At 47.8% G+C, this 27,780-nt stretch overlaps 1 protein-coding gene across 2 annotated transcripts in view; it reads left to right on the top strand.

The window, feature by feature from the left end:
- Positions 1–27,780, top strand: part of LOC143767670 (uncharacterized) — a 108,207-nt gene that overhangs the window by 38,283 nt on the left and 42,144 nt on the right. For both annotated transcript variants that reach the window (XR_013213734.1, XM_077256146.1), the window contains exons 2-6: positions 11,535–11,684; positions 11,814–11,993; positions 12,078–12,201; positions 12,285–12,382; positions 13,236–13,326. Coding sequence is in view for 1 of the 2 variants with exons in the window: in XM_077256146.1 (XP_077112261.1) it covers positions 11,607–11,684; positions 11,814–11,993; positions 12,078–12,201; positions 12,285–12,382; positions 13,236–13,326 (571 nt within the window). In the remaining variant the exon portion in view is untranslated. The remainder of the gene's footprint in view (positions 1–11,534; positions 11,685–11,813; positions 11,994–12,077; positions 12,202–12,284; positions 12,383–13,235; positions 13,327–27,780) is intronic.

The raw sequence follows: 27,780 nt of genomic DNA, 5'->3' as shown, positions 1-27,780 counted from the left end.
AGCTCGGAAGACAACGCCAAAGTGTGCACAACTCTGCGCTCGCGCAAGCACTGATCAATCTGAATGGCCAGAGACAGAATCACTCAGACCATCAGGCGTGGGGAACCCCACCATAACATCTTTAACGGATTCAGAAAGACCCTTTCTGAAAATTGCCGCCAAGGCATCCTCATTCCATTTAGTCAGCACAGACCATTTTCGAAATTTCTGGCAATACGATTCTGCCGCTTCTTGACCCTGACACAGGGCCAACAAGGTCTTCCCAGCATGATCCACTGAATTAGGTTCATCATACAATAACCCTAGCGCCTAAAAAAAGGTGTCTACATTAAGCAAAGCCGGATTCCCAGATTCCAGGGAAAATGCCCAATCCTGAGGATCACCGCGTAGCAGAGAGATGACAATTTTAAATATAGATTGTGTATACTGGCGCCTAATCACCTGAAAGGGTAGAGTAGATTGCTGCGGGAGCTGCAAGTGGTTGCAACAGGCTCTGTGCCGATCCTGTTAAAAAGAACAACCAAATAGTAAAGAATAATAAGAACCACTGCGCATCCCAAGGCAATAAAGTGAGCAGAAAAAACTGGACTTACTGGATAAGGAATTAAACGAATAGGACTAAAAGCCTTGAGTTCCCTTGGGGGTGGAATGGAACCTGTCTGCAGTATATAGCTGAAAAGAATATCATACAATGAATGTGATATAGATACAATAGTGCAAATGCTGTAATAGAGGATATTGAATACACACTTACTTATTATAAAAGGGGCTTGTATCTGCTATACTGTACAAGAGTTCTTGTGTTGGTGCTGCTAGTCCTCCTTTCCCCAAGCTTAAAGCGTGTTTGCTAAGGAGGAATGGGGTAATACGTAATTGCAAAGTATTTGCATAAATTTTACAACTATTGTTAGTATGATTTGAGACTACTTACTGCCCGTATGTGGGTCTGGTGGTTGCACCGGTGGTGCTGGCTAGCCGTATTGTGGCTCAGCCAGTACAGATGTTCATAGGGTCAGTGCCTTGCGGTATGATAGCGCTGGCTAGGTCCGAGGATTGGTGGTGCAGGGTGACAGCAGAAGTTTTCTGCACGAGTACGTTCTAGCAATCTAGCATGACAAGAAAGACCTTACCCTGAAGCATGTACCGCTGCCGGTAACAGAGAGATAAGGTTATGCGTTCACTCACCAGGTTTTACTAACGTCAGTGTTTGTAAACTGGATGCGCTGTTTAGATTCAGCAGTGGTGGTGCAGGGTGATAGCAGGGGTTACCTGTAGAAGCGCGATCTGGCGAGAGCGCAAGAGCGCGGGAGATCACCAGCGCCTCGCGTGTCCCGGCCGGAAACAACGCTGAGGACGCGGCGGTGATTGGGGGGCGGAGCTGTAGTGACGTCACACAGGGTAAGGACGGGAGCGTGGTGGAGACAAGCTGCCTACGCGTTTCGAGGGTTAGCTTCCCTCTTCGTCAGGGGCTAGCCCTGACGAAGAGGGAAGCTAACCCTCGAAACGCGTAGGCAGCTTGTCTCCACCACGCTCCCGTCCTTACCCTGTGTGACGTCACTACAGCTCCGCCCCCCAATCACCGCCGCGTCCTCAGCGTTGTTTCCGGCCGGGACACGCGAGGCGCTGGTGATCTCCCGCGCTCTTGCGCTCTCGCCAGATCGCGCTTCTACAGGTAACCCCTGCTATCACCCTGCACCACCACTGCTGAATCTAAACAGCGCATCCAGTTTACAAACACTGACGTTAGTAAAACCTGGTGAGTGAACGCATAACCTTATCTCTCTGTTACCGGCAGCGGTACATGCTTCAGGGTAAGGTCTTTCTTGTCATGCTAGATTGCTAGAACGTACTCGTGCAGAAAACTTCTGCTGTCACCCTGCACCACCAATCCTCGGACCTAGCCAGCGCTATCATACCGCAAGGCACTGACCCTATGAACATCTGTACTGGCTGAGCCACAATACGGCTAGCCAGCACCACCGGTGCAACCACCAGACCCACATACGGGCAGTAAGTAGTCTCAAATCATACTAACAATAGTTGTAAAATTTATGCAAATACTTTGCAATTACGTATTACCCCATTCCTCCTTAGCAAACACGCTTTAAGCTTGGGGAAAGGAGGACTAGCAGCACCAACACAAGAACTCTTGTACAGTATAGCAGATACAAGCCCCTTTTATAATAAGTAAGTGTGTATTCAATATCCTCTATTACAGCATTTGCACTATTGTATCTATATCACATTCATTGTATGATATTCTTTTCAGCTATATACTGCAGACAGGTTCCATTCCACCCCCAAGGGAACTCAAGGCTTTTAGTCCTATTCGTTTAATTCCTTATCCAGTAAGTCCAGTTTTTTCTGCTCACTTTATTGCCTTGGGATGCGCAGTGGTTCTTATTATTCTTTACTATTTAGATGACAATTTTAACCTGCTGAATGGGATCACCAGAGGAATGGGGTTTCAGAGCAAAAAACAGTTTACAGTTATTTTTAAAGCTCAAAAATTTTGACCTGTCCCCAAATAACAAATCAGGAGTTTGAATTCTAGACTCTATAACCGGAGTCTGAACGATATAATCGGAAATACCCTGTACTCTAGCAGCAAGCTGATCCACACGAGAAGCCAATCCCTGAACATCCATGCCAGCACCAAACTCCTGAGCCACCCAGAGGTAAAGAGGGAAAAAAATGACACAACAGACTACAGAAAAAAAAATGGCTCAGCACTTTCCTTCCCTTCTTTTGAGATGCAATTAACTCATTGTTGGCCAGTTGTACTGTTATGATCTGGTGGCCAAGGAGCAGCATGAGACTTACTCTGGAGAAGGTGGTACCTGTACTGACCGCGGACCCTGAACTTAACACCGCAACTGTTGTGAATTTGGATTCTGGGCTCCCCCGGTGGCTACTGGTGGAATTGAACTGGTGTCTTCATCTTCTCTGTTCACCTGTTCCCATCAAGATGTGGGAGTCGCTATATAACCTTGCTGCTCTGTTAGTTGCTTGCCGGTCAACAATGTTATCAGAAGCCTCTCTGTGCTTGTTCCTGCTCCTAGACAACTACTAGATAAGTTGGACTCTTGTCCATGTTTGTTTTTGCATTTTTGTTCCAGTTCACAGCTGTAGTTTCGTTACTGTGTCTGGAAAGCTCTTGTGAACAGGAATTGCCACTCTGGTGTTATGAGTTAATGCCAGAGTTTTAAAGTAATTTCTGGATGGCGTTTTTGATAGGGTTTTCAGCTGACCATGAAAGTGTCCTTTCTGTCTTCTGCTATGTAGTAAGTGGACCTCAAATTTGCTAAACCTATTTTCATACTACGTTTGTTATTTCATCTCAACTCACCGCCAATACATGTGGGGGGCCTCTGTCTCCTTTCGGGGTATTTCTCTAGAGGTGAGCTAGGACTAATATTTTCCTCTGCTAGCTTTATTTAGTCCTCCGGCTGGTGCTGGGCATCTAGAATCAACGTAGGCATGCTACCCGGCCACTGCTAGTTGTGCGTTAGGTTTAGTTCATGGTCAGCTCAGTTTCCATCTTCCAAGAGCTAGTTCCTATATATGCTGATGCTATGTTCTCTTGCCATTGAGATCATGACAGTTTGACCGGCCCTCAAAGTGTTAATTGTTTGGGCTGAAGCAGGAGAAAAAGAAGTGTTGAAGGGAAAATTTTTTTTTTTTTCCCCTCAGAGTTTTGCTGCCTAGCCCTTAATTGCTGTCTAGCTGCTTCTTACCTCCTCTTAACCCTTGAATGGCTCTGTGTCCACCTGTTTGTAATGGATCTTCAGAGTGTAACTGCAGGTTTGAATAATCTCGCCACGAAGGTACAAAATTTGCAAGATTTTGTTTGTCATGCACCTGTATCTGAGCCGAGAATTCCTTTGCCGGAATTTTTCTCGGGGAATAGATCCGGGTTTCAGAATTTTCGAAATAATTGCAAATTATTTTTGTCCCTGAAATCTCGCTCTGCCGGAGACCCTGCACAGCAGGTCAGGATTGTGATTTCCTTGCTCCGGGGCGACCCTCAAGACTGGGCTTTTTCATTGACACCAGGGGATCCTGCGTTGCTCAATGTGGATGCGTTTTTTCTGGCCTTGGGGTTGCTTTATGACGAACCTCATTTGGAGCTTCAGGCAGAAAAAACTTTGATGTCCCTATCTCAGGGGCAAGATGAAGCGGAAATTTACTGCCAAAGATTCCGTAAATGGTCTGTGCTTACTCAGTGGAATGAGTGCGCCCTGGCGGCGACTTTCAGAGAGGGTCTCTCTGATGCCATTAAGGATGTTATGGTGGGGTTCCCTGTGCCTGCGGGTCTGAATGAGTCCATGACAATGGCTATTCAGATCGATAGGCGTTTGCGGGAGCGCAAACCAGTGCACCATCTGGCGGTGTCCACTGAGAAGTCGCCAGAGAGTATGCAGTGTGATAGAATTCTGTCCCGAAGCGAGCGGCAGAATTTTAGACGGAAAAATGGGTTGTGTTTCTATTGTGGTGATTCTACTCATGTTATATCAGCATGCTCTAAGCGCACTAAAAAGCTTGGTAAATCTGTTTCCATTTGCACCTTACCGTCTAAATTTATTCTATCTGTGACCCTGATTTGCTCTTTGTCATCTATTACCACGGACGCCTATGTCGACTCTGGCGCCGCTTTGAGTCTTATGGATTGGTCCTTTGCCAAACGCTGTGGGTATGATTTAGAGCCTTTGGAGACTCCTATTCCTCTGAAGGGGATTGACTCCACCCCATTGGCTAATAATAAACCACAATACTGGACACAAGTAACTATGCGTATTAATCCGGATCACCAGGAGATTATTCGCTTTCTGGTGCTGTATAATCTACATGATGATTTGGTGCTAGGATTGCCTTGGCTGCAATCTCACAACCCAGTCCTCGACTGGAGAGCTATGTCTGTGTTGAGCTGGGGATGTAAGGGGGCTCATGGGGATGTACCTGTGGTTTCCATTTCATCATCAATTCCCTCTGAAATTCCTGAGTTCCTGTCTGACTATCGTGACGTCTTTGAAGAATCCAAGCTTGGTTCGTTACCTCCGCACCGAGAGTGCGATTGTGCCATAGATTTAATCCCGGGTAGTAAATACCCAAAGGGTCGTTTATTTAATCTGTCTGTGCCTGAACATGCTGCTATGCGAGAATATATAAAGGAGTCCTTGGAAAAGGGACATATTCGTCCATCGTCATCTCCCTTAGGAGCCGGTTTTTTCTTTGTGTCAAAAAAAGACGGCTCTTTGAGACCATGTATTGATTATCGGCTTTTGAATAAAATCACTGTTAAATATCAATACCCATTGCCGTTGCTGACTGATTTGTTTGCTCGCATAAAGGGGGCCAAGTGGTTCTCTAAGATTGACCTTCGTGGGGCGTATAATTTGGTGCGAATCAGGCAGGGGGATGAGTGGAAAACCGCATTTAATACGCCCGAGGGCCACTTTGAGTATTTAGTGATGCCTTTTGGTCTTTCTAATGCTCCGTCAGTTTTCCAGTCCTTTATGCATGATATTTTTCGCGATTATTTGGATAAATTTATGATTGTGTATCTGGATGATATTCTGATTTTTTCGGATGACTGGGACTCTCATGTCCAGCAAGTCAGGAGGGTTTTTCAGGTTTTGCGGTCTAATTCTTTGTGTGTGAAGGGTTCTAAGTGTGTTTTTGGGGTACAGAGGATTTCCTTTTTGGGATATATTTTTTCCCCCTCTTCCATTGAAATGGATCCTGTCAAGGTTCAAGCTATTTGTGATTGGACGCAGCCCTCTTCTCTTAAGAGTCTTCAGAAATTTTTGGGCTTTGCTAACTTTTATCGTCGATTTATTGCTGGTTTTTCGGATATTGCTAAGCCATTGACCGATTTGACTAAGAAGGGTGCTGATGTTGCTGATTGGTCCCCTGATGCTGTGGAGGCCTTTCGGGAGCTTAAGCGCCGTTTTTCCTCTGCCCCTGTGTTGCGTCAGCCTGATGTTGCTCTACCTTTTCAGGTTGAGGTCGACGCTTCTGAGATCGGAGCTGGGGCAGTGTTGTCGCAGAAAAGTTCTGACTGCTCCGTGATGAGGCCTTGTGCCTTCTTTTCCCGTAAATTTTCGCCCGCTGAGCGGAATTATGATGTTGGGAATCGGGAGCTTTTGGCCATGAAGTGGGCTTTTGAGGAGTGGCGCCATTGGCTTGAGGGGGCCAGACATCAGGTGGTGGTATTGACTGACCACAAAAATTTGATTTATCTTGAGACCGCCAGGCGCCTGAATCCTAGACAGGCGCGCTGGTCATTATTTTTCTCTCGGTTTAATTTTGTGGTGTCATACCTACCGGGTTCTAAGAATGTTAAGGCGGATGCCCTTTCTAGGAGTTTTGAGCCTGACTCGCCTGGTAACTCTGAGCCCACAGGTATCCTTAAGGATGGAGTGGTATTGTCAGCCGTTTCTCCAGACCTGCGGCGGGCCTTGCAGGAGTTTCAGGCGGATAGACCTGATCGTTGCCCACCTGATAAACTGTTTGTTCCTGATGATTGGACCAGTAGAGTCATCTCTGAGGTTCATTCTTCTGCGTTGGCAGGTCATCCTGGCATTTTTGGTACCAGGGATTTGGTGGCAAGGTCCTTCTGGTGGCCTTCCCTGTCACGAGATGTGCGAGGCTTTGTGCAGTCTTGTGACGTTTGTGCTCGGGCCAAGCCTTGTTGTTCTCGGGCTAGTGGATTATTGTTGCCCTTGCCTATTCCTAAGAGGCCTTGGACGCACATCTCGATGGATTTTATTTCAGATCTGCCTGTTTCTCAGAAGATGTCTGTCATCTGGGTGGTGTGTGACCGTTTTTCTAAGATGGTCCATTTGGTTCCTCTGCCCAAGTTACCTTCTTCTTCCGAGTTGGTTCCTCTGTTTTTTCAAAATGTTGTTCGTTTGCATGGTATTCCTGAGAATATCGTTTCTGACAGAGGGACCCAATTCGTGTCTAGATTTTGGCGGGCATTCTGTGCTAGGATGGGCATAGATTTATCTTTTTCGTCCGCTTTCCATCCTCAGACGAATGGCCAGACCGAGCGGATTAATCAGACCCTGGAGACATATCTGAGGTGTTTTGTGTCTGCTGACCAGGATGATTGGGTTGCTTTTTTGCCATTGGCGGAGTTCGCTCTCAATAATCGGGCCAGCTCTGCCACTTTGGTGTCTCCGTTTTTCTGTAATTCGGGGTTTCATCCTCGATTTTCCTCTGGTCAGGTGGAATCTTCGGATTGTCCTGGAGTGGATGCTGTGGTGGAGAGATTGCATCAGATCTGGGGGCAGGTGGTGGACAATTTGAGGTTGTCCCAGGAGAAGACTCAGCTTTTTGCCAACCGCCACCGTCGTGTTGGTCCTCGGCTTTCTGTTGGGGATTTGGTGTGGTTGTCTTCTCGTTTTGTCCCTATGAGGGTCTCTTCTCCTAAGTTTAAGCCTCGGTTTATCGGCCCGTATAAGATATTGGAGATTCTTAACCCTGTTTCCTTCCGTTTGGACCTCCCTGCATCCTTTTCTATTCATAACGTTTTTCATCGGTCATTATTGCGCAGGTATGAGGTACCGGTTGTGCCTTCCGTTGAGCCTCCTGCTCCGGTGTTGGTTGAGGGTGAGTTGGAGTACGTTGTGGAGAAAATCTTAGACTCTCGTGTTTCCAGACGGAGACTCCAGTATCTGGTCAAGTGGAAGGGATACGGCCAGGAGGATAATTCTTGGGTGAATGCATCTGATGTTCATGCCTCCGATCTGGTTCGTGCCTTTCATAGGGCCCATCCTGATCGCCCTGGTGGTTCTGGTGAGGGTTCGGTGCCCCCTCCTTGAGGGGGGGGGTACTGTTGTGAATTTGGATTCTGGGCTCCCCCGGTGGCTACTGGTGGAATTGAACTGGTGTCTTCATCTTCTCTGTTCACCTGTTCCCATCAAGATGTGGGAGTCGCTATATAACCTTGCTGCTCTGTTAGTTGCTTGCCGGTCAACAATGTTATCAGAAGCCTCTCTGTGCTTGTTCCTGCTCCTAGACAACTACTAGATAAGTTGGACTCTTGTCCATGTTTGTTTTTGCATTTTTGTTCCAGTTCACAGCTGTAGTTTCGTTACTGTGTCTGGAAAGCTCTTGTGAACAGGAATTGCCACTCTGGTGTTATGAGTTAATGCCAGAGTTTTAAAGTAATTTCTGGATGGCGTTTTTGATAGGGTTTTCAGCTGACCATGAAAGTGTCCTTTCTGTCTTCTGCTATGTAGTAAGTGGACCTCAAATTTGCTAAACCTATTTTCATACTACGTTTGTTATTTCATCTCAACTCACCGCCAATACATGTGGGGGGCCTCTGTCTCCTTTCGGGGTATTTCTCTAGAGGTGAGCTAGGACTAATATTTTCCTCTGCTAGCTTTATTTAGTCCTCCGGCTGGTGCTGGGCATCTAGAATCAACGTAGGCATGCTACCCGGCCACTGCTAGTTGTGCGTTAGGTTTAGTTCATGGTCAGCTCAGTTTCCATCTTCCAAGAGCTAGTTCCTATATATGCTGATGCTATGTTCTCTTGCCATTGAGATCATGACACGCAACTAGAAGTAGCCGTGGGATGTTCCTGTCACTCCCTAGACACCTCGACACAGCCGGAGGACTAAATACCCCTAGAGAAAGAAACAGAAAAACTATCTTGCCTCAGAGAAAATCCCCAAAGGATAGACAGCCCCCCACAAATATTGACTGTGAGAGGAGAGGGAATTAACATACACAGACTGAAATCAGGATTTAGCAAAGGCGGCCATTCTAGCTAGATAGAAAGGATAGGACAGAGTACTATGCGGTCAGTATTAAAACACTAGAAAATATCCACCACAGAAAATACAAAATCTCCACATCTAACTAAAGGTATGGAGGGTATATCTGCATCTCCAGAGATACCAGCTTGGAAGAGCAAGTCCTTATACTGACCGAGCTGGACAAGACAAAACATAGAAATGCACTGAACTATAAGGCCCACAGCATGTGGACTGCAAAAACAAAGCCAGAACTTATCTTTGTTGAAATGAACAGCAAAGCAGGAGAGACCAGACAGAGATGTGAATCCTCTAGGAACAATGGACAACTGGCACTGCCTAAAGGGTGAAGCAAAACTAAATAGCCCAGTGGATTGCATTAAGTGGACACACCTGATGAAATGCTGCGATCGAAGACAGCAGCGCTACCACTTATAACCACCGGAGGGAGCCCAAGAGCAGAATTCACAACACAGACCCTGTAATAAGGCAGCCCCCTTAGTCAGACCCTGTAATAAGGCAGCACCCCCATAGTCAGACCCTGTAAAAAGGCAGCACCCCTATAGGCAGACCCTGTAATAAGGCAGCCCCCATTGGCAGACCCTGTAATAAGGCAGCACCCCCATAGTCAGACCCTGTAATGAGGCAGCACCCCTATAGTCAGACCCTGTAATAAGGCAGCCTCCATTGTCAGACCCTGTAATAAGGCAGCCGCCCCATAGGCAGACCCTGTAATAAGGCAGCCCCCCATAGGCAGACCCTGTAATAAGGCAGCCGCCCCATAGGCAGACCCTGTAATAAGGCAGCAGCACCCATTTAAAAAAAAAAATACTCATCTCTGTTCTTCCTGGTTCCTGCGCTGCTCCTGCTGATCTCCTGACAGCGGGTGCAGGGCAGTGACGTCATCGCTCCCGCTGTCAGTGTCGGCGACGTCAGATGCCAAAACTGACCGGGGGATGATGGGAGAAGAAGCGTAGCACTACTTCTCCCATCAATGCAATCAGCTGTATTGGCTACATGCCGGTACAGCTATTCTTCTGATGACGGCGGGGAGCCCACTGCTGACACCGGGCCCCCCCGCCTGCTCAGGGGCCCTATAGCGGCCGGACAGCAGAGTGGAGAGATCGATTCTCCCTGCTCTGCCGCAGAATGTAACTGTATCGGCACGAGTAGCTCTGGGTGGGTCCCCTCAGAGCACCGGGCCCAGAGCGCCCGGACACTCTGTCCCCCCAGTAGCTATGCTACTGGATCAGATAATTTCTGTCTGCGGTGTTTGTGGAAACAAAAAATCTTTTATAAAAGCCTCAAACTTCTGTGTGTGAATCAGACCTGAGATCTAATGTGATAGAAGATTACAATGCGGGGAAGACGGGAAACCTTCATATAGAGGCCGGTGGGGATGGAGTCAGTGATGGACTCTGGACAAATATGTTTCTAGAGCCGTAGTAGAAGATGAAGATGTCGTCCTCATCATGAAGTAGTTATTTCTCCTGTCCCGTGTAATGAATATCTCCTGCAGTATTGCTAATGCCGATTCCAGTGTCGGTAAATGAGACGAGAATTAGCGTTATGGAAGATGAGTATGAGAATGTATTAGGATGTAAGTCTGCAAAGACAGGGTCCTCTCCCCTCTGTACCAGTGTGTCACTGTAAACCTGGTTTCTGTAAATGATATCTACAACCCTGTATGTAACCCCTTTCTCATGTACAGCACCATGGAATTAATGGTGCTATATAAATAAATAATAATAATAATAATGAGTCTATGAGAAACGTATTCAGCTGCCGACTCCGAGGGAGAAACTGCTTGTTGTCTGTGGCCTAAATATATAGGTTTTATTAGTAGATGTAAGGCCACGTTCACACTTTGCGGGTTCCTCTGCGGGTTAATCCCGCAGTGGAATTGATAAATCTGCAGGGCAAAACCGCTGCGGTTATCCCTGCAGATTTATCGCGGTTTGTTCCGCGGTTTCCGCTGCGGGATTACTCCTGTACTATTGATGCTGCATATGCAGCAATATGCAGCATCAATAGTAATGACAAAAATAATAAAAATGGCTTATACTCACCCTCTGTTTTCGCGATCTCCTCGGTGCTGCAGGCGGCTGTGCCGACAAGGACCTTCGTGACGTCACGGTCATGTGACCGCGGCGTCATCACGGTCATGTGACCGCGACGTCACCACAGGTCCTGCAAGCAGAGCAACTGAGACCGGACGCCGCGGGCAGCGCTGAGAGGTGAGTATAGCATCATTTTTTATTTTAATTCTTTTTTTTACACCAAAATATGGTTCCCAGGGCCTGGAGGAGAGTCTCCTCTCCTCCACCCCGGGTACCACCCGCACATTATCCGCTTAACTTCCCGCAACGTGGGCACAGCCCCATGCGGAAAGTGAGCGGATCAATGCATTTCTATGGGTGCAGAATCGCTGCGATTCTGCACCAAGAAGTGACATGCTCCTTCTTTTTTTCCGCAGAAAAGCCGCGCGGCTTTTTCCGCGGAAATCCGCAGCGTGGGCACAGCGGGTTTTGTTTTCCATAGGGTAACATTGTACTGTACTCTGCATGGAAAACTGCTACGGATCCGCAGTGTCAAATCCGCTGCGGATCCGCGGCAAAACCCGCAAAGTGTGAACATAGCCTAAAGAAGAAAACTAAATACTGTAAAATAATAAATCTCATATGTTTCCCTTACTACCTCAAGAAATTGTATTATTACACAGGATTTTTATGAGGTTACATCGGCTCATCTTCTTCTCATTCAGGTCTCTACAATATCGGATCCTCTCGGTGAAGATTTTCTGTATAAGAGAATTTTTCTGAATTACCCATTAAAGATGGATATGGACAGAGACAAGATGGCTGAGAGAATTTTACACCTCACCCTAGAGATCCTCTTCCGGCTTACTGGAGAGGTGAGAGATTCTGATGACGTCACATTACATCATTCTTATCTATGGGAATAACAGATGGACAGAACAGGAGAGGTGAGGACTCTGGAAATGTCTGTAGTGAGATTTATTAATGTGTCTCTCCATACCCAGGATTACACAGTAGTGAAGAAGACCTCAAGTGAGCGCTGTCAGGACCCTGTGCCTGAGGGATGGGGAAGACACCTTAGTCCAATCCCAAGGCCTCCATGTAACCCCCTGATACATGAGGACATCAATGACCAGAAGATCCTTGAACTGACCTACAAGATGATTGAGCTGCTGACTGGAGAGGTGACACTGCTGGGAATGCTGGGACATTATACAGTAACACTATGAAGGGATCGGGGGGGATGACGGTATCATTTTATGTGTCAGGTTCCTATAAGATGTCAGGATGTCGCTGTCTATTTCTCCATGGAGGAGTGGGAATATTTAGAAGGACACACAGATCTGTACAAGGACGTCATAATGGAGGTTCCCCAGCCCCTCACATCACCAGGTAATAGACAGGAATAAATACACACGGCCTAAAATTATCTGTATGTAAAGAATGAATTCATTCCCTGTATGTGTTTGCTCCAGATCTATCCAGTAAGAGGACAACACCAGAGAGATGTCCCCATCCTGTTCTTCCACAGGACTGTAAACAAGAAGATCCCAATGTTCCTCAAGATCATCAGGTAGGTGAAGAGAAGGTGTCATGAGATCTCTCCTCTATGATGTGTAGATGGCTGTGAAGGTCTTGTGCTCAGTCTTGTTTTAGCCTACCGTATTATATGTTTTATACTTGTGTAATCAGAACAGTGGTGATGGCAGGATTAGAGGTGATTAGTGTTGAGCATTCCGATACCGCAAGTATCGGGTATTGGCGGATATTTGCGGTATCGGAATTCCGATACCGAGTTCCGATACTTTTGTGATATCGGGAATCGGTATCGGGATCCATACTATGTGTAAAATAAAGAATGAATATAAAAAATATTGATATACTCACCCCTCCGGCAGCCCCTGGACCTTACCGATGTAACCGGCAGCCTCCGTTCCTAAGAATGAGCGCTTGAAGGACCTTCGATGACGTCACGGCTTGTGATTGGTCGCGTGAGCGGTCACATGAGCGGTCACGCGACCAATCACAAGCCGCGACGTCATCGAAGGTCTTTCACGCGCTCATTCTTAGGAACGGAGGCTGCCGGTTACATCGGTAAGGTCCAGGCTCCATCGGAGAGGTGAGTATATCAATATTTTTTATTTTTATTCTTTATTTTACACATTAATATGGATCCCAGGGCCTGAAGGAGAGTTTCGTCTCCTTCAGACCCTGGGAACCATCCAGGATACCTTCCGATACTTGGTGTCCCATTGACCTGTATTGGTATCGGGTATCGGTATCGGCGATATCCGATACTTTTCGGGTATCGGCCGATGCTATCTGATACCAATACTTTCAAGTATCGGACGGTATCGCTCAACACTAGAGGTGATCATAGATGTGACTTCTCCATCTATCTGTGACTTTTAGAATATTTGTTTCAGGGTGAAGATCTTACCCATATTAATACTACAGAGACAAATGTGAGGGGTGATGAGCGGTGTAAAGAGGAGATTCCTACATATGACTACACAGGTGAGTAGTAACCACTAAATACTGAGAAGTCACAGATTCTTCTCAGTCACCAGTTGTGGCTAATTTATCGGTGGTGTGGTCCGGCCCTATAACAATTGTGTGCTCACCATTTTGCAATCTACCTTCTTTCTACTCTGTGCTGCTGAATTATTATTATTATTATTATTATTATTATACATTTTTATAGCGCCATTTATTCCATGGCGCTTTAATGTACATGTGAAATACGGGGCAAATATAGACAAATACATTAAACATGAGCAAAAAGCAAGGCACATGGGTATATAAGGAGGGAGGACCCTGCCCGCGAGGGTTCACAGTGTGCAGGGGATGGGTGATGATACAGTAGGAGAGGGTAGAGCTGTTTGTGCAGCGGTTCAGTAGGTTCAGGATCACTGCAGGCTGTAGACTTGTCGGAAGAGGTGAGTCTTCAGGTTCTTTTTGAATGTTTCTATGGTAGGCGAGAGTCTGATGTGCTGGGGTAGAGAGTTCCAGAGTATGGGGGAAGCACGGGAGAAGTCTTGGATGCGGTTGTGGGAAGAAGAGATGAGAGGGGAGTAGAGAAGGAGTTCTTGAGAGGATCGGAGGTTGCGTGTTGGTAGGTACAGGGAGATCACGTCACAGATGTATGGAGGAGATAGGTTGTGGATGGCTTTGTAGGTCATTGTGAGGGTTTTGAACTGAAGTCTCTGGGCGATCGGAAGCCAGTGAAGGGCTTGGCATAGGGGAGAGGCTGGGGAATAGCGGGGAGACAGGTAGATTAGTCGGGCAGTAGAGTGTAGGATGGATTGGAGTGGTGCCAGAGTGCTAGAGGGGAGTCCAGAGAGTAGGAGGTTGCAGTAGTCGAGGCGGGAGATAAGGGCATGCACTAGTGTTTTTGCGGTGTCGTGGTCAAGGAATGCGCGGATCCAGGAAATGTTTTTGAGTTTGAGGCTGCAGGGGGAGGCAAGGGCTTGGATATGTGGCTTGAAAGAGAGGGCAGAGTCGAGGATCACCCCGAGGCATCGGGCGTGTGGGACTGGGGAAAGTGAGCAGCCATTGACATTGATGGATAGGTCTGGTGGAGGGGTAGAGTGAGATGGGGGAAAGGTGATGAATTCTGTTTTGTCCATGTTCAGTTGTAGAAAGCGAGCAGAAAAGAAGGCTGAAATAGCAGACAGACAGTGCGGGATTTTGGTAAGTAAGGAGGTGAGGTCAGGTCCGGATAGGTAGATCTGCTTGTCGTCAGCATAGAGATGGTACTGCATACTGTGGGATTCTATGAGCTGTCCCAGACCGAAGGTGTAGATGGAGAAGAGTAGGGGTCCTAGAACAGAGCCTTCAGGAACACCGACTGACAAGGGGCGAGGTGAGGAGGTGGTGTGGGGGAGGGAGACACTGAATGTCCGGTCTGTCAGATATGACGAGATCCAGGAAAGGGCCAAATCTGTGATGCCAAGAGATGAGAGGATTTGTAGCAGAAGGGAGTGGTCCACAGTGTCAAAGGCAGAAGACAGGTCCAGGAAAAGGAGGACAGAGTAGTGTCGCTTGCTCCTGCCAGTTAGTAGGTCATTGGTGACTTTAGTTAGGGCAGTTTCAGTTTAGTGATGGGAACGGAATATGGACGTGTTGCTCCAGCAATTTGGAGGCATAAGGGAGAAGAGATATCGGGCGATAGCTAGACACAGATGATGGGTCGAGGGAGGGCTTTTTGAGGATGGGTGTGATCTTGGCATGCTTGAAGGATGAGGGGAAGACACCTGTTGTGAGTGAGAGGTTGAAGAGGTGCGTTAGGGTTGGGATGAAGACCGTGGAAAGGTTAGGGATGAGGTGGGACGGGAGCGGGTCGAGCGTGCAGGTGGTGAGGTGTGATCTTGACAGGAGAGTGGAGAGCTGATCTTCTGTCATGGTGGAGAAGCTGGTTTTGGAGGAGCAGGGATGAGCAGCTAAGAGGGGCAGTGGGCGCTGTGGGCCAAAGATTTCTCTGATCGTATCGATCTTCTGTTTAAAGAAAGAGGCGAAGTCTTCAGCAGAAATGAGAGAGGAGGGAGGGGGTGCAGGGGGACGGAGTAGAGAATTGAAAGTGTTGAAAAGCTGTTTAGGGTTGTGAGACAGGGAGGATATGAGAGATGAGAAGTAAGTTTGTTTTGCGGCAGTGAGCGCGGACTTGAAGCTGGCGAGGGACTGCTTGTATGCGGTGTAGTGGTCAGCAGAGCGGGATCGCTTCCATCTCCGCTCAGCGATCCTAGAAGCCCTTGTCAATTCTTTGGTTAGGCTGGTCAGCCAAGGCTACCTATTGATTGTACGAGTTTTGCTATGCATGAGCGGGGCGGCCGAATTGAGTGTTGCTGTTATTGTGGTGTTATAAAAAGCAGCAGCAGCATCTGTGTCATGAAGGGAGGCTATGTCGGTAAGAGGGAGAAGGGACTCAGAGAGTGATTGCAAGTTGAGATGTTTGAGATTTCTGCGAGGGAGTTTGTGGAGTGGGGGTTGCACACTAGGAGAGGAGAGGGAAGAGAATGTCAGTAGGTTGTGGTCAGACAGGGGGAGGGGTGTGTTAGTGAGATTAGTAAGGGAGCAGAGGCGGGTGAAGATGAGGTCCAGCGTGTGGCCATCTTTGTGAGTGGCCTCAGAGGACCATTGAGTGAGGCCAAAAGAAGCAGTCAGTGATAATAGTTTAGAGGCAGCTGAGGTGGAAGTGTCAATGGGGATGTTGAAATCACCCATGATGATAGTGGGGATGTCAACAGAGAGGAAATGAAGTAGCCATGTGGTGAAGTGTTATGACCTGGTGGTAAGGTCCACACTGAAAAGACCTGGTAATAGGTGCACACTGTAATGACCTGGTGGTTAGGTGCGCAGCGAACTGACCTGGTGGTTAGGTGCACACTGAATGACCTGGTGGTCAAAACTAGAAATCTGGGACAAGCTCTGGGGATGTGGGAACTCTACTGACCGCAAACCCTAATCCTATGACACACACTAGAAATAGCCGTGGAGCGTTCCTAACTCTCCCTAGACGCCTCTTCACAGCCTAAGAGCTAACTACCCCTAAAGATAGAAATAGAAGCCTTACCTTGCCTCAGAGAAATTCCCCAAAGGAAAAGGCAGCCCCCCACAAATATTGACGGTGAGTTAAGAGGAAAGTCACAAACATAGGAATGAAACAGGTTTTAGCAAAGGAGGCCAAATCTTACTAAATAGTCAGAGGATAGGAAAGGGAACTTTGCGGTCAGTACAAAAAACTACAAAAACCACGCAGAGTGTGCAAAAAGACCTCCACACCGACTCACGGTGTGGAGGTGCAACTCTGCACCCCCAGAGCTTCCAGCTAGCAAGGAAATATCATGATAGCAAGCTGGACTAGAACTTAGCATGTACTAAGAAATATATTCAGAAAGCAATGAACAACAAATGAACTAGCAGGAACTTAGCTTCTGCTGGAGTAGACAGGTCATCAGAGAAATCCAAGAGAGATCTGAACCAGTACTGAGACATTGACAGTTGGCATGAAGTAACGATCTGAGTGGAGTTAAATAGGGAAGTCAGCAGAGCAATAAACGAGGCCAGCTGAGAAGCCAACCTCAAGGACCAGCAGTTCCACTCAAAGCCACCAGAGGGTGTCCAAGGACAGAACTCACCATTGTACCATTCATGACCACAGGAGGGAGCACGAGAACGGAATTCACAACAGTACCCCCCCCTTGAGGAGGGGTCACCGAACCCTCACCAGAGCCCCCAGGCCGATCAGGACGAGCCAAATGAAAGGCACGAACTAAATCGGCAGCATGGACATCGGAGGCAACAGCCCAGGAATTATCCTCCTGACCATAGCCCTTCCATTTAATCAGGTACTGAAGCTTCCGTCTCGAAACACGAGAATCCAAAATCTTCTCCACCACATACTCCAACTCCCCCTCGACTAACACCGGAGCAGGAGGATCAACGGAAGGAACCATAGGCGCCACATATCTCCGCAACAACGACCTATGGAACACATTATGGATGGCAAAAGAAGCTGGAAGGACCAAACGAAATGACACAGGATTGAGAATTTCAGAAATCTTATAAGGACCAATGAAACGAGGCTTAAACTTAGGAGAAGAAACCTTCATAGGAACATAACGAGAAGACAACGAAACCAAATCCCCAACACGAAGTCGGGGACCAACACAGCGATGGCGGTTAGCGAAATGTTGAGCCTTCTCCTGAGACAACGTCAAATTGTCCACTACGTGAGTGCAAATTTGCTGCAACCTGTCCACCACAGAATCCACACCAGGACAGTCAGAAGGCTCAACCTGCCTTGAAGAAAAACGAGGATGAAAACCAGAATTACAAAAAAAAGGCGAAACCAAAGTAGGCGAAACCAAAGTAGCCGAACTAGCCCGATTATTAAGGGCGAACTCAGCCAATGGCAAGAAGGTCACCCAATCATCCTGATCAGCAGAAACAAAGCATCTCAGATAGGTTTCCAAGGTCTGATTGGTTCGTTCGGTTTGGCCATTTGTCTGAGGATGGAAAGCCGAAGAAAAAGACAAATCAATGCCCATCTTAGCACAAAAGGACCGCCAAAACCTAGAAACAAACTGGGAACCTCTGTCCGACACAATGTTCTCCGGAATGCCATGCAAACGAACCACATGCTGAAAAAATAATGGAACCAAATCAGAGGAGGAAGGTAATTTAGGCAAGGGTACCAAATGGACCATCTTAGAAAAGCGATCACAAACCACCCAGATGACCGACATCCTTTGAGAGACAGGAAGATCAGAAATAAAATCCATGGAAATATGTGTCCAGGGCCTCTTCGGGACCGGCAAAGGCAAAAGTAACCCACTGGCACGAGAACAGCAAGGTTTGGCCCGAGCACAAGTCCCACAGGACTGCACGAAAGAACGCACATCCCGTGACAAGGAAGGCCACCAAAAGGACCTAGCCACCAAATCTCTGGTACCAAAAATCCCAGGATGACCAGCCAACACCAAACAATGAACCTCAGAAATAACTCTACTAGTCCATCTATCAGGGACAAACAGTTTCTCCGCTGGACAACGGTCAGGTCTATCAGCCTGAAACTCCTGCAGCACCCGCCGCAAATCAGGGGAGATAGCAGACAGAATCACCCCCTCTTTGAGAATACCAGCCGGCTCAGGGACTCCCGGAGAATCAGGCACAAAACTCCTAGAAAGGGCATCAGCCTTCACATTCTTAGAACCCGGTAGGTATGAGACCACAAAATCGAAACGGGAGAAAAACAGCGACCATCGGGCCTGCCTAGGATTCAACCGCTTGGCAGACTCGAGATAAGTCAGATTCTTGTGATCCATCAAGACCACCACGCGATGTTTGGCGCCCTCAAGCCAATGTCGCCACTCCTCGAATGCCCACTTCATAGCCAACAACTCCCGATTGCCAACATCATAATTACGCTCAGCAGGCGAAAACTTTCTAGAAAAGAAAGCACATGGCTTCATCACAGAGCCATCAGAACTTCTTTGAGACAAAACAGCCCCTGCTCCAATCTCAGAAGCATCAACCTCGACCTGAAAAGGGAGCGAAACATCTGGCTGACGCAACACAGGGACCGAAGAAAAACGACGTTTCAGCTCCTGAAAAGCCTCAACGGCCGCAGAGGGCCAATTCACCACATCAGTACCTTTCTTTGTCAAATCAGTCAAAGGCTTAACCACACTAGAAAAATTAGCGATGAAGCGACGGTAAAAATTAGCAAAGCCCAGGAATTTCTGAAGACTCTTCACAGATGTAGGTTGAGTCCAATCATAAATGGCCTGAACTTTAACAGGGTCCATCTCGATAGTAGAAGGGGAAAAAATTAAGCCCAAAAAGGAAACCGTCTGAACTCCGAAGAGACATTTAGACCCAGGGGCGTAGCTAGAGCTTTTGCCGCCCGGGGCTGTTCCCGAGTTTGGCGCCCCCCCCCCCTCCCAGAACGTATGCGATTTTCACACTTAGTCATGTACCGATGAGCTCCTCTCCCTTAAGCTCCCAATGTTCAGTGAAAAACTGAGAGAAGCAGAAGAGAAGCTCGTTGTTACAGGACCATGAGTATGAAAATCGCATATGAGTGACGTGTCCATGTGTCGACGACTGGAACCTGCAGAGCTGAATCCTCACATCGCAGCTTCTGAATTCTCACAACTAATGCACTGCACACTTTTAGGATTCTCCCTGGCCGGTGGACAGTCATGTCAGCACAAGCATGCGATTTGTATACTTCTGACCACATTCCGACTAGACGTGCCCGGCCTCGCTCAGTTCATTTTCATAGAGTGAGGCCACACATGTCTAGTCAGCACGTGACTGCATGTATGTAAATCGCCAGCACCAGAGAATCCTGACAGTGTGCAGTGCGCACTGTGAGAAGTCAGAAGTCTGCAGTCACAAAGAATGACTGCAGACTCATTACAAACCTGGACATCCCCTTTAATGCTCCTAACATAAATAAAAACATGAGTTAGTCAGTATCACAAATAACATTACATCCAGGTACCTTATAGATGACGTCGTCTCTGGAGTCGTTCTCCTTCATTTCTTCATCTTGTCCAGACCCCATGATGAGTTTTCTCATCCACAGCCGTCTCTGCAGACTTCCATCTTCTCCGCTCTTTTGCAGAAAATCTCCACATGACGCCCTTAAAGATACAAGTGTCATTATAGTGCTCCTGAATAAAAAATTTCCCCTCACTATATTGTCTGCATAAAATATGACCCCCACACTGTCTGTCTTATGGTACATGCTCTTCACACTGACCTCCCCTTTCTATACCGGACCCCTCTTCACACTGACCTCTCACACTGTGTCCCCCCTATAGGGCCCAGTATTTATACTGTACTCTCTCATCACACTCCCCCCTCCTTTGTATACTATCCCCTCCTGGCTGTGCCCTTACACTGTCCCCCATGCTACGCATGCACACATCCCAACACCCTCACTCCCCGTACTCTGTCCACATACCTTTTTCACATCGCTACTCATACTGTGTCCGCATACATTCCCCCGTTTGACCCCAAGCTGTCTGCACCCATCCCCCATACTGTTTCCTCATATATGCCCCCTTTGCTCTTCATTTTGTGTCCTCAGATCTCCCCCACACATTAAATCCCCCCATCCCCATGACAAATCTCCCCCCACACACAATAAATACCCCATCTCCACTCACATTAAATCTCCCCCCACAATAAATCCCCCCATCTCCACTCATATTAAATATCCCCAATCCAATAATATATCCCACTATCCCCACTCACATTAAATCCCCCCACTCACATTAAATCCCCCCCACAATATATCCCCCCCATCCCCACTCACAGTAAATCCCCCCACAATATATGCCCCCCATCCCCACTCACATTAAATCCCCCCCCACAATATATGCCCCCATCCCCACTCACAGTAAATCCCCCCCACAATATATGCCCCCCATCCCCACACACATTAAATCCCCCCCACAATATTTTCCCCCATCCCCACTCACAGTAAATCCCCACCTGTACCTTGGGTGTCTTCAGCTCCACTCACAGTAAATCCCCCCCACAATATATGCCTCCCATTCCCACTCACAGTAAATCCCCCCCCTGCACCTTCGGTGTCTTCAGCTCCACTGGAGCACTTACCACCGCTCTGTGTCTCCTGGTCGATCTGCAGCTCCTGCTCTGCCGCGCAGGTGAGTGACGTCAGCAGCGTGATCACGCTGCTGGCGTCGCTCTGACCCGGCAGTCAGAGCTTCAATTGTACTCGCATCACAGATACGAGTACAATTGATCCCTGGGAGCCGGCGCGCTGCAGCTTCTCTGTGCCGGCTGTCAGCTTGACAGTCGGCACAGAGAACAGCTGACTCCCAGTGCGGGGGGTGACATAATGCAGCCGCCGGGGGAGACACTGCGGACCGCCGCTTTAGGTGGCCCGACTGCGCCCCCCTGCCGGATGCGCCCCCCTAGATACGCCACTGACTCACCCCCGGCCCGCCCCCCCCCCCCCCCCGCACCCCCCTTCCTACGCCACTGTTTAGACCCCTTTACAAACAAGGCATTAGCACGAAGGACCTGGAATACCATCCTGACATGCTTCACATGAGACTCCCAATCATCCGAAAAGACTAAAATATCATCCAAATATACAATCATGAATCTATCCAGATACTTTCGGAAGATGTCGTGCATAAAGGACTGAAACACAGATGGAGCATTAGAAAGCCCGAATGGCATCACCAGGTACTCAAAATGGCCCTCGGGCGTATTAAATGCTGTTTTCCATTCATCGCCCTGTTTAATACGCACAAGATTATACGCCCCTCGAAGGTCTATCTTGGTGAACCAACTAGCCCCCTTAATCCGAGCAAACAAATCAGACAGTAGAGGCAAAAGGTACTGAAATTTGACTGTGATTTTATTGAGAAGGCGGTAATCTATACAGGGTCTCAGAGAACCATCCTTCTTGGCCACAAAAAAGAACCCTGCTCCCAATGGTGACGAAAACGGGCGAATATGCCCCTTCTCCAAGGACTCCTTTATATAACTCCGCATAGCGGCATGTTCTGGCACAGATAAATTGAAAAGTCGGCCCTTAGGGCTGTCCCACACGTCCAGATAATTCCGGTACCGGAATAAATCGGTACCGGAGTTATCCGTGTCCGTGTGCCTGGGAACTCACGGAGGCCATACCTGCGGCACACGTGTGCCGCCCGTATGGCGAGTGGGTACCACACGGAGCGTGTGGTACCCACTCTGCATGGTGCTGAAGCTGCTGAAGCTGCGCTTCATATCCTCTCTGCAGTAGCGTTTGCTGCAGAGAAAATATGAAGAATAGTGTTAAAAATAAAGATTTAGGTGTCCGCCGCCCCCCCACCCCCTGTGCGCCCCCCCGCTGGTCAGAAAATACTTACCCGGGTCCCCCGTCGGCAGTCGCTCCTTCTTGGTCTTGCCGCGGCTTCTCCTGCATGCGGTCACGTGGGCCCGATCATTTACACTCATGAATATGTGGCTCCACCTCCCATAGGGGCGGAGCCGACTATTCATGATTGTAATTGATCGGCCCCACGTGACCGCATACAGTAGGAGGCGCGGCCAGACCAGGAAGGAGCGAGGGAGCGAGTAAGTATTTTCTGACCAGCGGGGGGGCGCACAGGGGGTGGGAGGGCGGCGGACACCTAAATCTTTATTTTTAACACTATTCTTCATATTTTCTCTATAGCAAACGCTGCTACAGGGAAGATATGAATACCGGCTTCAGCACCATGTGGGGGGGACAGCGCTTACTGTAGCGCTGTCTCCGGCACGCACACGGACCCCAGACGGAGAATGTCCGTGTGAGGTCCGTGTTTTACGCGGACCCATTGACTCTATTGGGTCCGTGTAAAACGTGCGCTCCCACGAACACTGACATGTCTCCGTGTTTGGCACACGGAGACACGGTCCGCACACGGTCCGCACAAAATCAATGACATCTGAACAGATGCATTGATTTTTATGGGTCTACGTGTGTCAGTGTCTCCGGTACGGGAGGAAACTGTCACCTCACGTACCGGAGCCACTGACGTGTGAAACCGGCCTTAGGGAACTTACTACCAGGAATCAAATTAATAGCACAATCACAATCCCTATGAGGAGGTAGGGCACTGGATTTGGGCTCATCAAATACATCCCGGTAATCCGACAAAAACTCAGGGACTTCAGAAGGAGTGGAAGAAGAAATTGGCATCAAAGGAACATCACCATGTACCCCTTGACAACCCCAACTAGACACCGACATTGATTTCCAATCCAATACTGGATTATGAACCTGTAGCCATGGCAAACCCAACACGACAACATCATGCAAATTATGCAACACCAAAAAGCGAATATCTTCCTGATGTGCAGGAGCCATGCACATGGTCAACTGAGTCCAGTACTGAGGTTTATTCTTGGCCAATGGCGTAGCATCAATTCCCCTTAATGGAATAGGATACTGCAAAGGCTCCAAGGAAAAACCACAGCGCCTGGCAAACTCCAAGTCCATCAAGTTCATGGCAGTGCCCGAATCCACAAATGCCATAACAGAGTAGGACGACAAAGAGCAAATCAGAGTAACAGACAAGAGAAATTTAGGCTGTACAGTACTAATGGTGACAGACCTAGCGAACCGCTTAGTGCGCTTAGGACAATCAGAGATAGCATGAGTGGAGTCACCACAGTAAAAACACAGCCCATTCTGACGTCTGTGTTCTTGCCGTTCAGTTCTGGTCAAAGTCCTATCACATTGCATAAGCTCAGGCCTCTGCTCAGAGGACACCGCCAAATGGTGCACAACTTTGCGCTCGCGCAAACACCGATCAATCTGAATGGCCAAGGACATTGATTCATTCAGACCAGCAGGCGTGGAGAACCCCACCATAACATCCTTAAGGGCTTCAGAAAGACCCTTTCTGAAAATTGCTGCCAGGGCACACTCATTCCATTGAGTAAGCACAGACCACTTTCTAAACTTCTGGCAATATACCTCCGCTTCATCCTGACCCTGACGCAGAGCCAGCAAGATTTTTCCTGCCTGATCCACTGAATTCGGTTCGTCATAAAGCAATCCAAGCGCCAGAAAAAATGCATCTACATTAAGCAATGCAGGATCTCCTGGCGCAAGGGAGAATGCCCAGTCTTGAGGGTCACCACGTAACAAAGAAATAATAATCTTTACTTGCTGAATGGGGTCACCAGAGGAGCGGGGTTTCAGAGCAAGAAACAGTCTGCAATTATTTTTGAAATTCAGAAACTTAGATCTATCCCCAGAAAACAAATCAGGAATTGGAATTCTAGGCTCTAATATCGGATTCTGAACTACATAATCTTGAATACTTTGTACCCTTGCAGTGAGTTGATCCACACAAGAGGACAGACCTTGAATATCCATATCTACACCTGAGTCCTGAACCACCCAGAGGTTAAGGGGAGAAGAAAGACAGAACACACTGCAAAGAAAAAAAAATTGGCTCAGAACTTCTCTTATCCCTCTTCTGAGATGCATTAACACTTTGTGGGCCAGCTATACTGTTATGACCTGGTGGTAAGGTCCACACTGAGAAGACCTGGTAATAGGTGCACACTGTAATGACCTGGTGGTTAGGTGCGCAGCGAACTGACCTGGTGGTTAGGTGCACACTGGATGACCTGGTGGTCAAAACTAGAAATCTGGGACAAGCTCTGGGGAGGTGGGAACTCTACTGACCGCAAACCCTAATCCTATGACACACACTAGAAATAGCCGTGGAGCGTTCCTAACTCTCCCTAGACGCCTCTTCACAGCCTAAGAGCTAACTACCCCTAAAGATAGAAATAGAAGCCTTACCTTGCCTCAGAGAAATTCCCCAAAGGAAAAGGCAGCCCCCCACAAATATTGACGGTGAGTTAAGAGGAAAGTCACAAACATAGGAATGAAACAGGTTTTAGCAAAGGAGGCCAAATCTTACTAAATAGTCAGAGGATAGGAAAGGGAACTTTGCGGTCAGTACAAAAAAACTACAAAAACCACGCAGAGTGTGCAAAAAGACCTCCACACCGACTCACGGTGTGGAGGTGCAACTTTGCACCCCCAGAGCTTCCAGCTAGCAAGGAAGTATCATGATAGCAAGCTAGACTAGAACTTAGCATGTACTAAGAAATATATTCAGAAAGCAATGAACAACAAATGAACTAGCAGGAACTTAGCTTCTGCTGGAGTAGACAGGTCATCAGAGAAATCCAAGAGAGATCTGAACCAGTACTGAGACATTGACAGCTGGCATGAAGTAACGATCTGAGTGGAGTTAAATAGGGAAGTCAGCAGAGCAATAAACGAGGCCAGCTGAGAAGCCAACCTCAAGGACCAGCAGTTCCACTCAAAGCCACCAGAGGGTGTCCAAGGACAGAACTCACCAAAGTACCATTCATGACCACAGGAGGGAGCCCGAGAACGGAATTCACAACAGTGAAGTGGTCGAGAAAGGTGGAGATGGCTAGTTCTGGGGGGCGGTAGATGACAGCCAGCTGGAGGATGGAGGGGGAATAGATGCGGATGGAGTGCACCTCAAATGAGGGAAGAGTAGCGAAGGGTGGTAGCGGGATTGGAGTGAAGGAGCAGGTGTCGGACAGGAGCAAGCCAACCCTTCCACCACGTTTATTAGAAAGGTACCAGTAGACAGAGAATATCCAACTATTTAGAATCACTCATACACAAATTATATAAAGAGGAGAACCAAGAGTATACTAAATATACCATTTATTACATCAAAAAAGTTCATACATAATAAAAATGGATATTATATCTCGAGTACATGTTAAGTGAACTACCCAGGTGAGTAAGATTGACCAAAGGTCCACAGAGGGTTACAAAATATAGCCAGATGTAATTAAACAGGCTATTGCAATACACAGACAAATGGTGGCGACTCAATATGCTATCTATCATAAAAGACTATCATGTTACAGCTCAGTGCTCGTTCAATGGGCCACCCACCATATTGCGCTGCTTATATCAAGTAAACAAGCCTGTTTTTTTGTCAGAAATTAGTAATAATTACCCATTGGTGTTATCCTACTCCTGTGAGGACCTCGGTCACCCCCAGTGGTCGAGAAAGGTGGAGATGGCTAGTTCTGGGGGGCGGTAGATGACAGCCAGCTGGAGGATGGAGGGGGAATAGATGCGGATGGAGTGCACCTCAAATGAGGGAAGAGTAGCGAAGGGTGGTAGCGGGATTGGAGTGAAGGAGCAGGTGTCGGACAGGAGCAAGCCAACCCTTCCACCACGTTTGTTGGTGGAGCGAGAGGTGTGAGAGAGGTGGAGACCACCGTAGGAAAGCGCAGCTGGAGAGACAGGGGGGGTGAGCCAGGTTTCTGTGATGCCAAGGAAAGAGAGTTTGTTTTTGATGAAGAGGCCATGGATAAATGGCAGTTTGTTGCAGATGGAGCGTGCTTTCCACAGTGCTCCAGGTAAGGGGACCGGGGGAGTGGGGGCTGGATGAATGGGTATGAGGATTGTCATGGTTGGGAAAACGTGCGGAGGATCGAGGCAGGGGGTTAGAAATGAGTGTGGGCATGTGATGAGGAGGGCCGGGATTTGGGGATACATCACCGGCAATGAGGAGTAGCAGACAGAGCGTTAGAAGGTGGGGGCAGGATAGGACATGATGCGGCCGTGTGTGTCTGGAGAAAGAGGATTGTGCTCATATGGTCCCTACAAGACCAGGTCCAGTCTTTCTGGCAAAACTTCGCTTGTATAATCGACAACATTGAATGTGCAGTGAGGGCCAAGTGTGAATTTCTGTACAATAACAACAGAGTTTCCTTTTATTCTGAATGTTAAATTTCTTTTAAAACCAACTAACTTCAAACAGGATTGTGATAACCTACATAAAACCATTACACCTGTGCCACTATACATCTCTAAGCTGTGTGTGGTTGATGTCTGTAATATTAATTTATTCAGACCTGCAAGAGATACCATATTTTTCAGATTATAAGATGCACTTTTTTCCCCTATATTTGGGGGGGAAAATGTGGGTGCCTCTTATAATGCGAATACTGTATACCTTACCGGCCGCGGTGGAGCAGGATCCCAGGGTCGCTACTGGAGGATGCAAGAGTGGCGCTTAGCTGCAGGCTGGGATGAGGGAGTGTTTGGAGGTGCGACACTGCGGGTGTTCGGTTGTGCGAGGGCTCCGCTGACATTTTGTGAAAGCCCGGAGCCTCCCTCACTTCCATGGTTTACCTTGTAGTGGACTTCAGGAAAATAGCTCCCGGGAACAGCGCATGCACAGATGGAGATCTCAGCACCAAGATCTCGAGAGATGAGAGATATGCAGTGTCAATGTCGGCTACAACTAAAGGCTCCTTTGCCCAGATGAGGCAAGAGAATGTCAGCGAAATACTTCCGAGATATAGTGTGCCCGTGCATGCGCAGTAATGCTTTTCGGCTTTGTCCGCAGTTGGGCAAAGCATACTGCGCGAGGAAAGATTGCATTGCGCACGCGCAAACTATGGATGACACCTACTCAAATTCCAGAAAATATTGCGGACAGCGGGGAAGGATGGTGTGGAGGAAAGAAGACGAAACACCGCCCATTGGACCGGACACAGGGCATTTACATAGCCCGCCAATTTGAGGTGACAGATTCCCTTTAACCCCTTCATGACCCAGCCTATTTTGACCTTAATGACCTGGCCATTTTTTGCAATTCTGACCAGTGTCCCTTTACACTGTGTTCCAAATTATTATGCAAATAATATTTCCTCATATTTTCTCTAAATTACCTATCTGAATTGCAGTCATTGTTATTTTCCAGTCATCTACTATTCTAGTATAATTGCAATGTTTTGGAACAAACTGCCTATGAAAACAGTATCTTTTAAAAAAAAAATAAACACTCAAAATGCATGTTCCAAATTATTATGCACAGCAGAGTTTTCAACCTTTTTTTTTATTTTGAACAAAAAAATGGTCAATTG

Source organism: Ranitomeya variabilis, chromosome 4 (genome assembly GCF_051348905.1).
Source record: "Ranitomeya variabilis isolate aRanVar5 chromosome 4, aRanVar5.hap1, whole genome shotgun sequence".
NCBI lineage: Eukaryota > Metazoa > Chordata > Amphibia > Anura > Dendrobatidae > Ranitomeya > Ranitomeya variabilis.
This window is presented reverse-complemented; position numbering and strand designations above follow the sequence as displayed.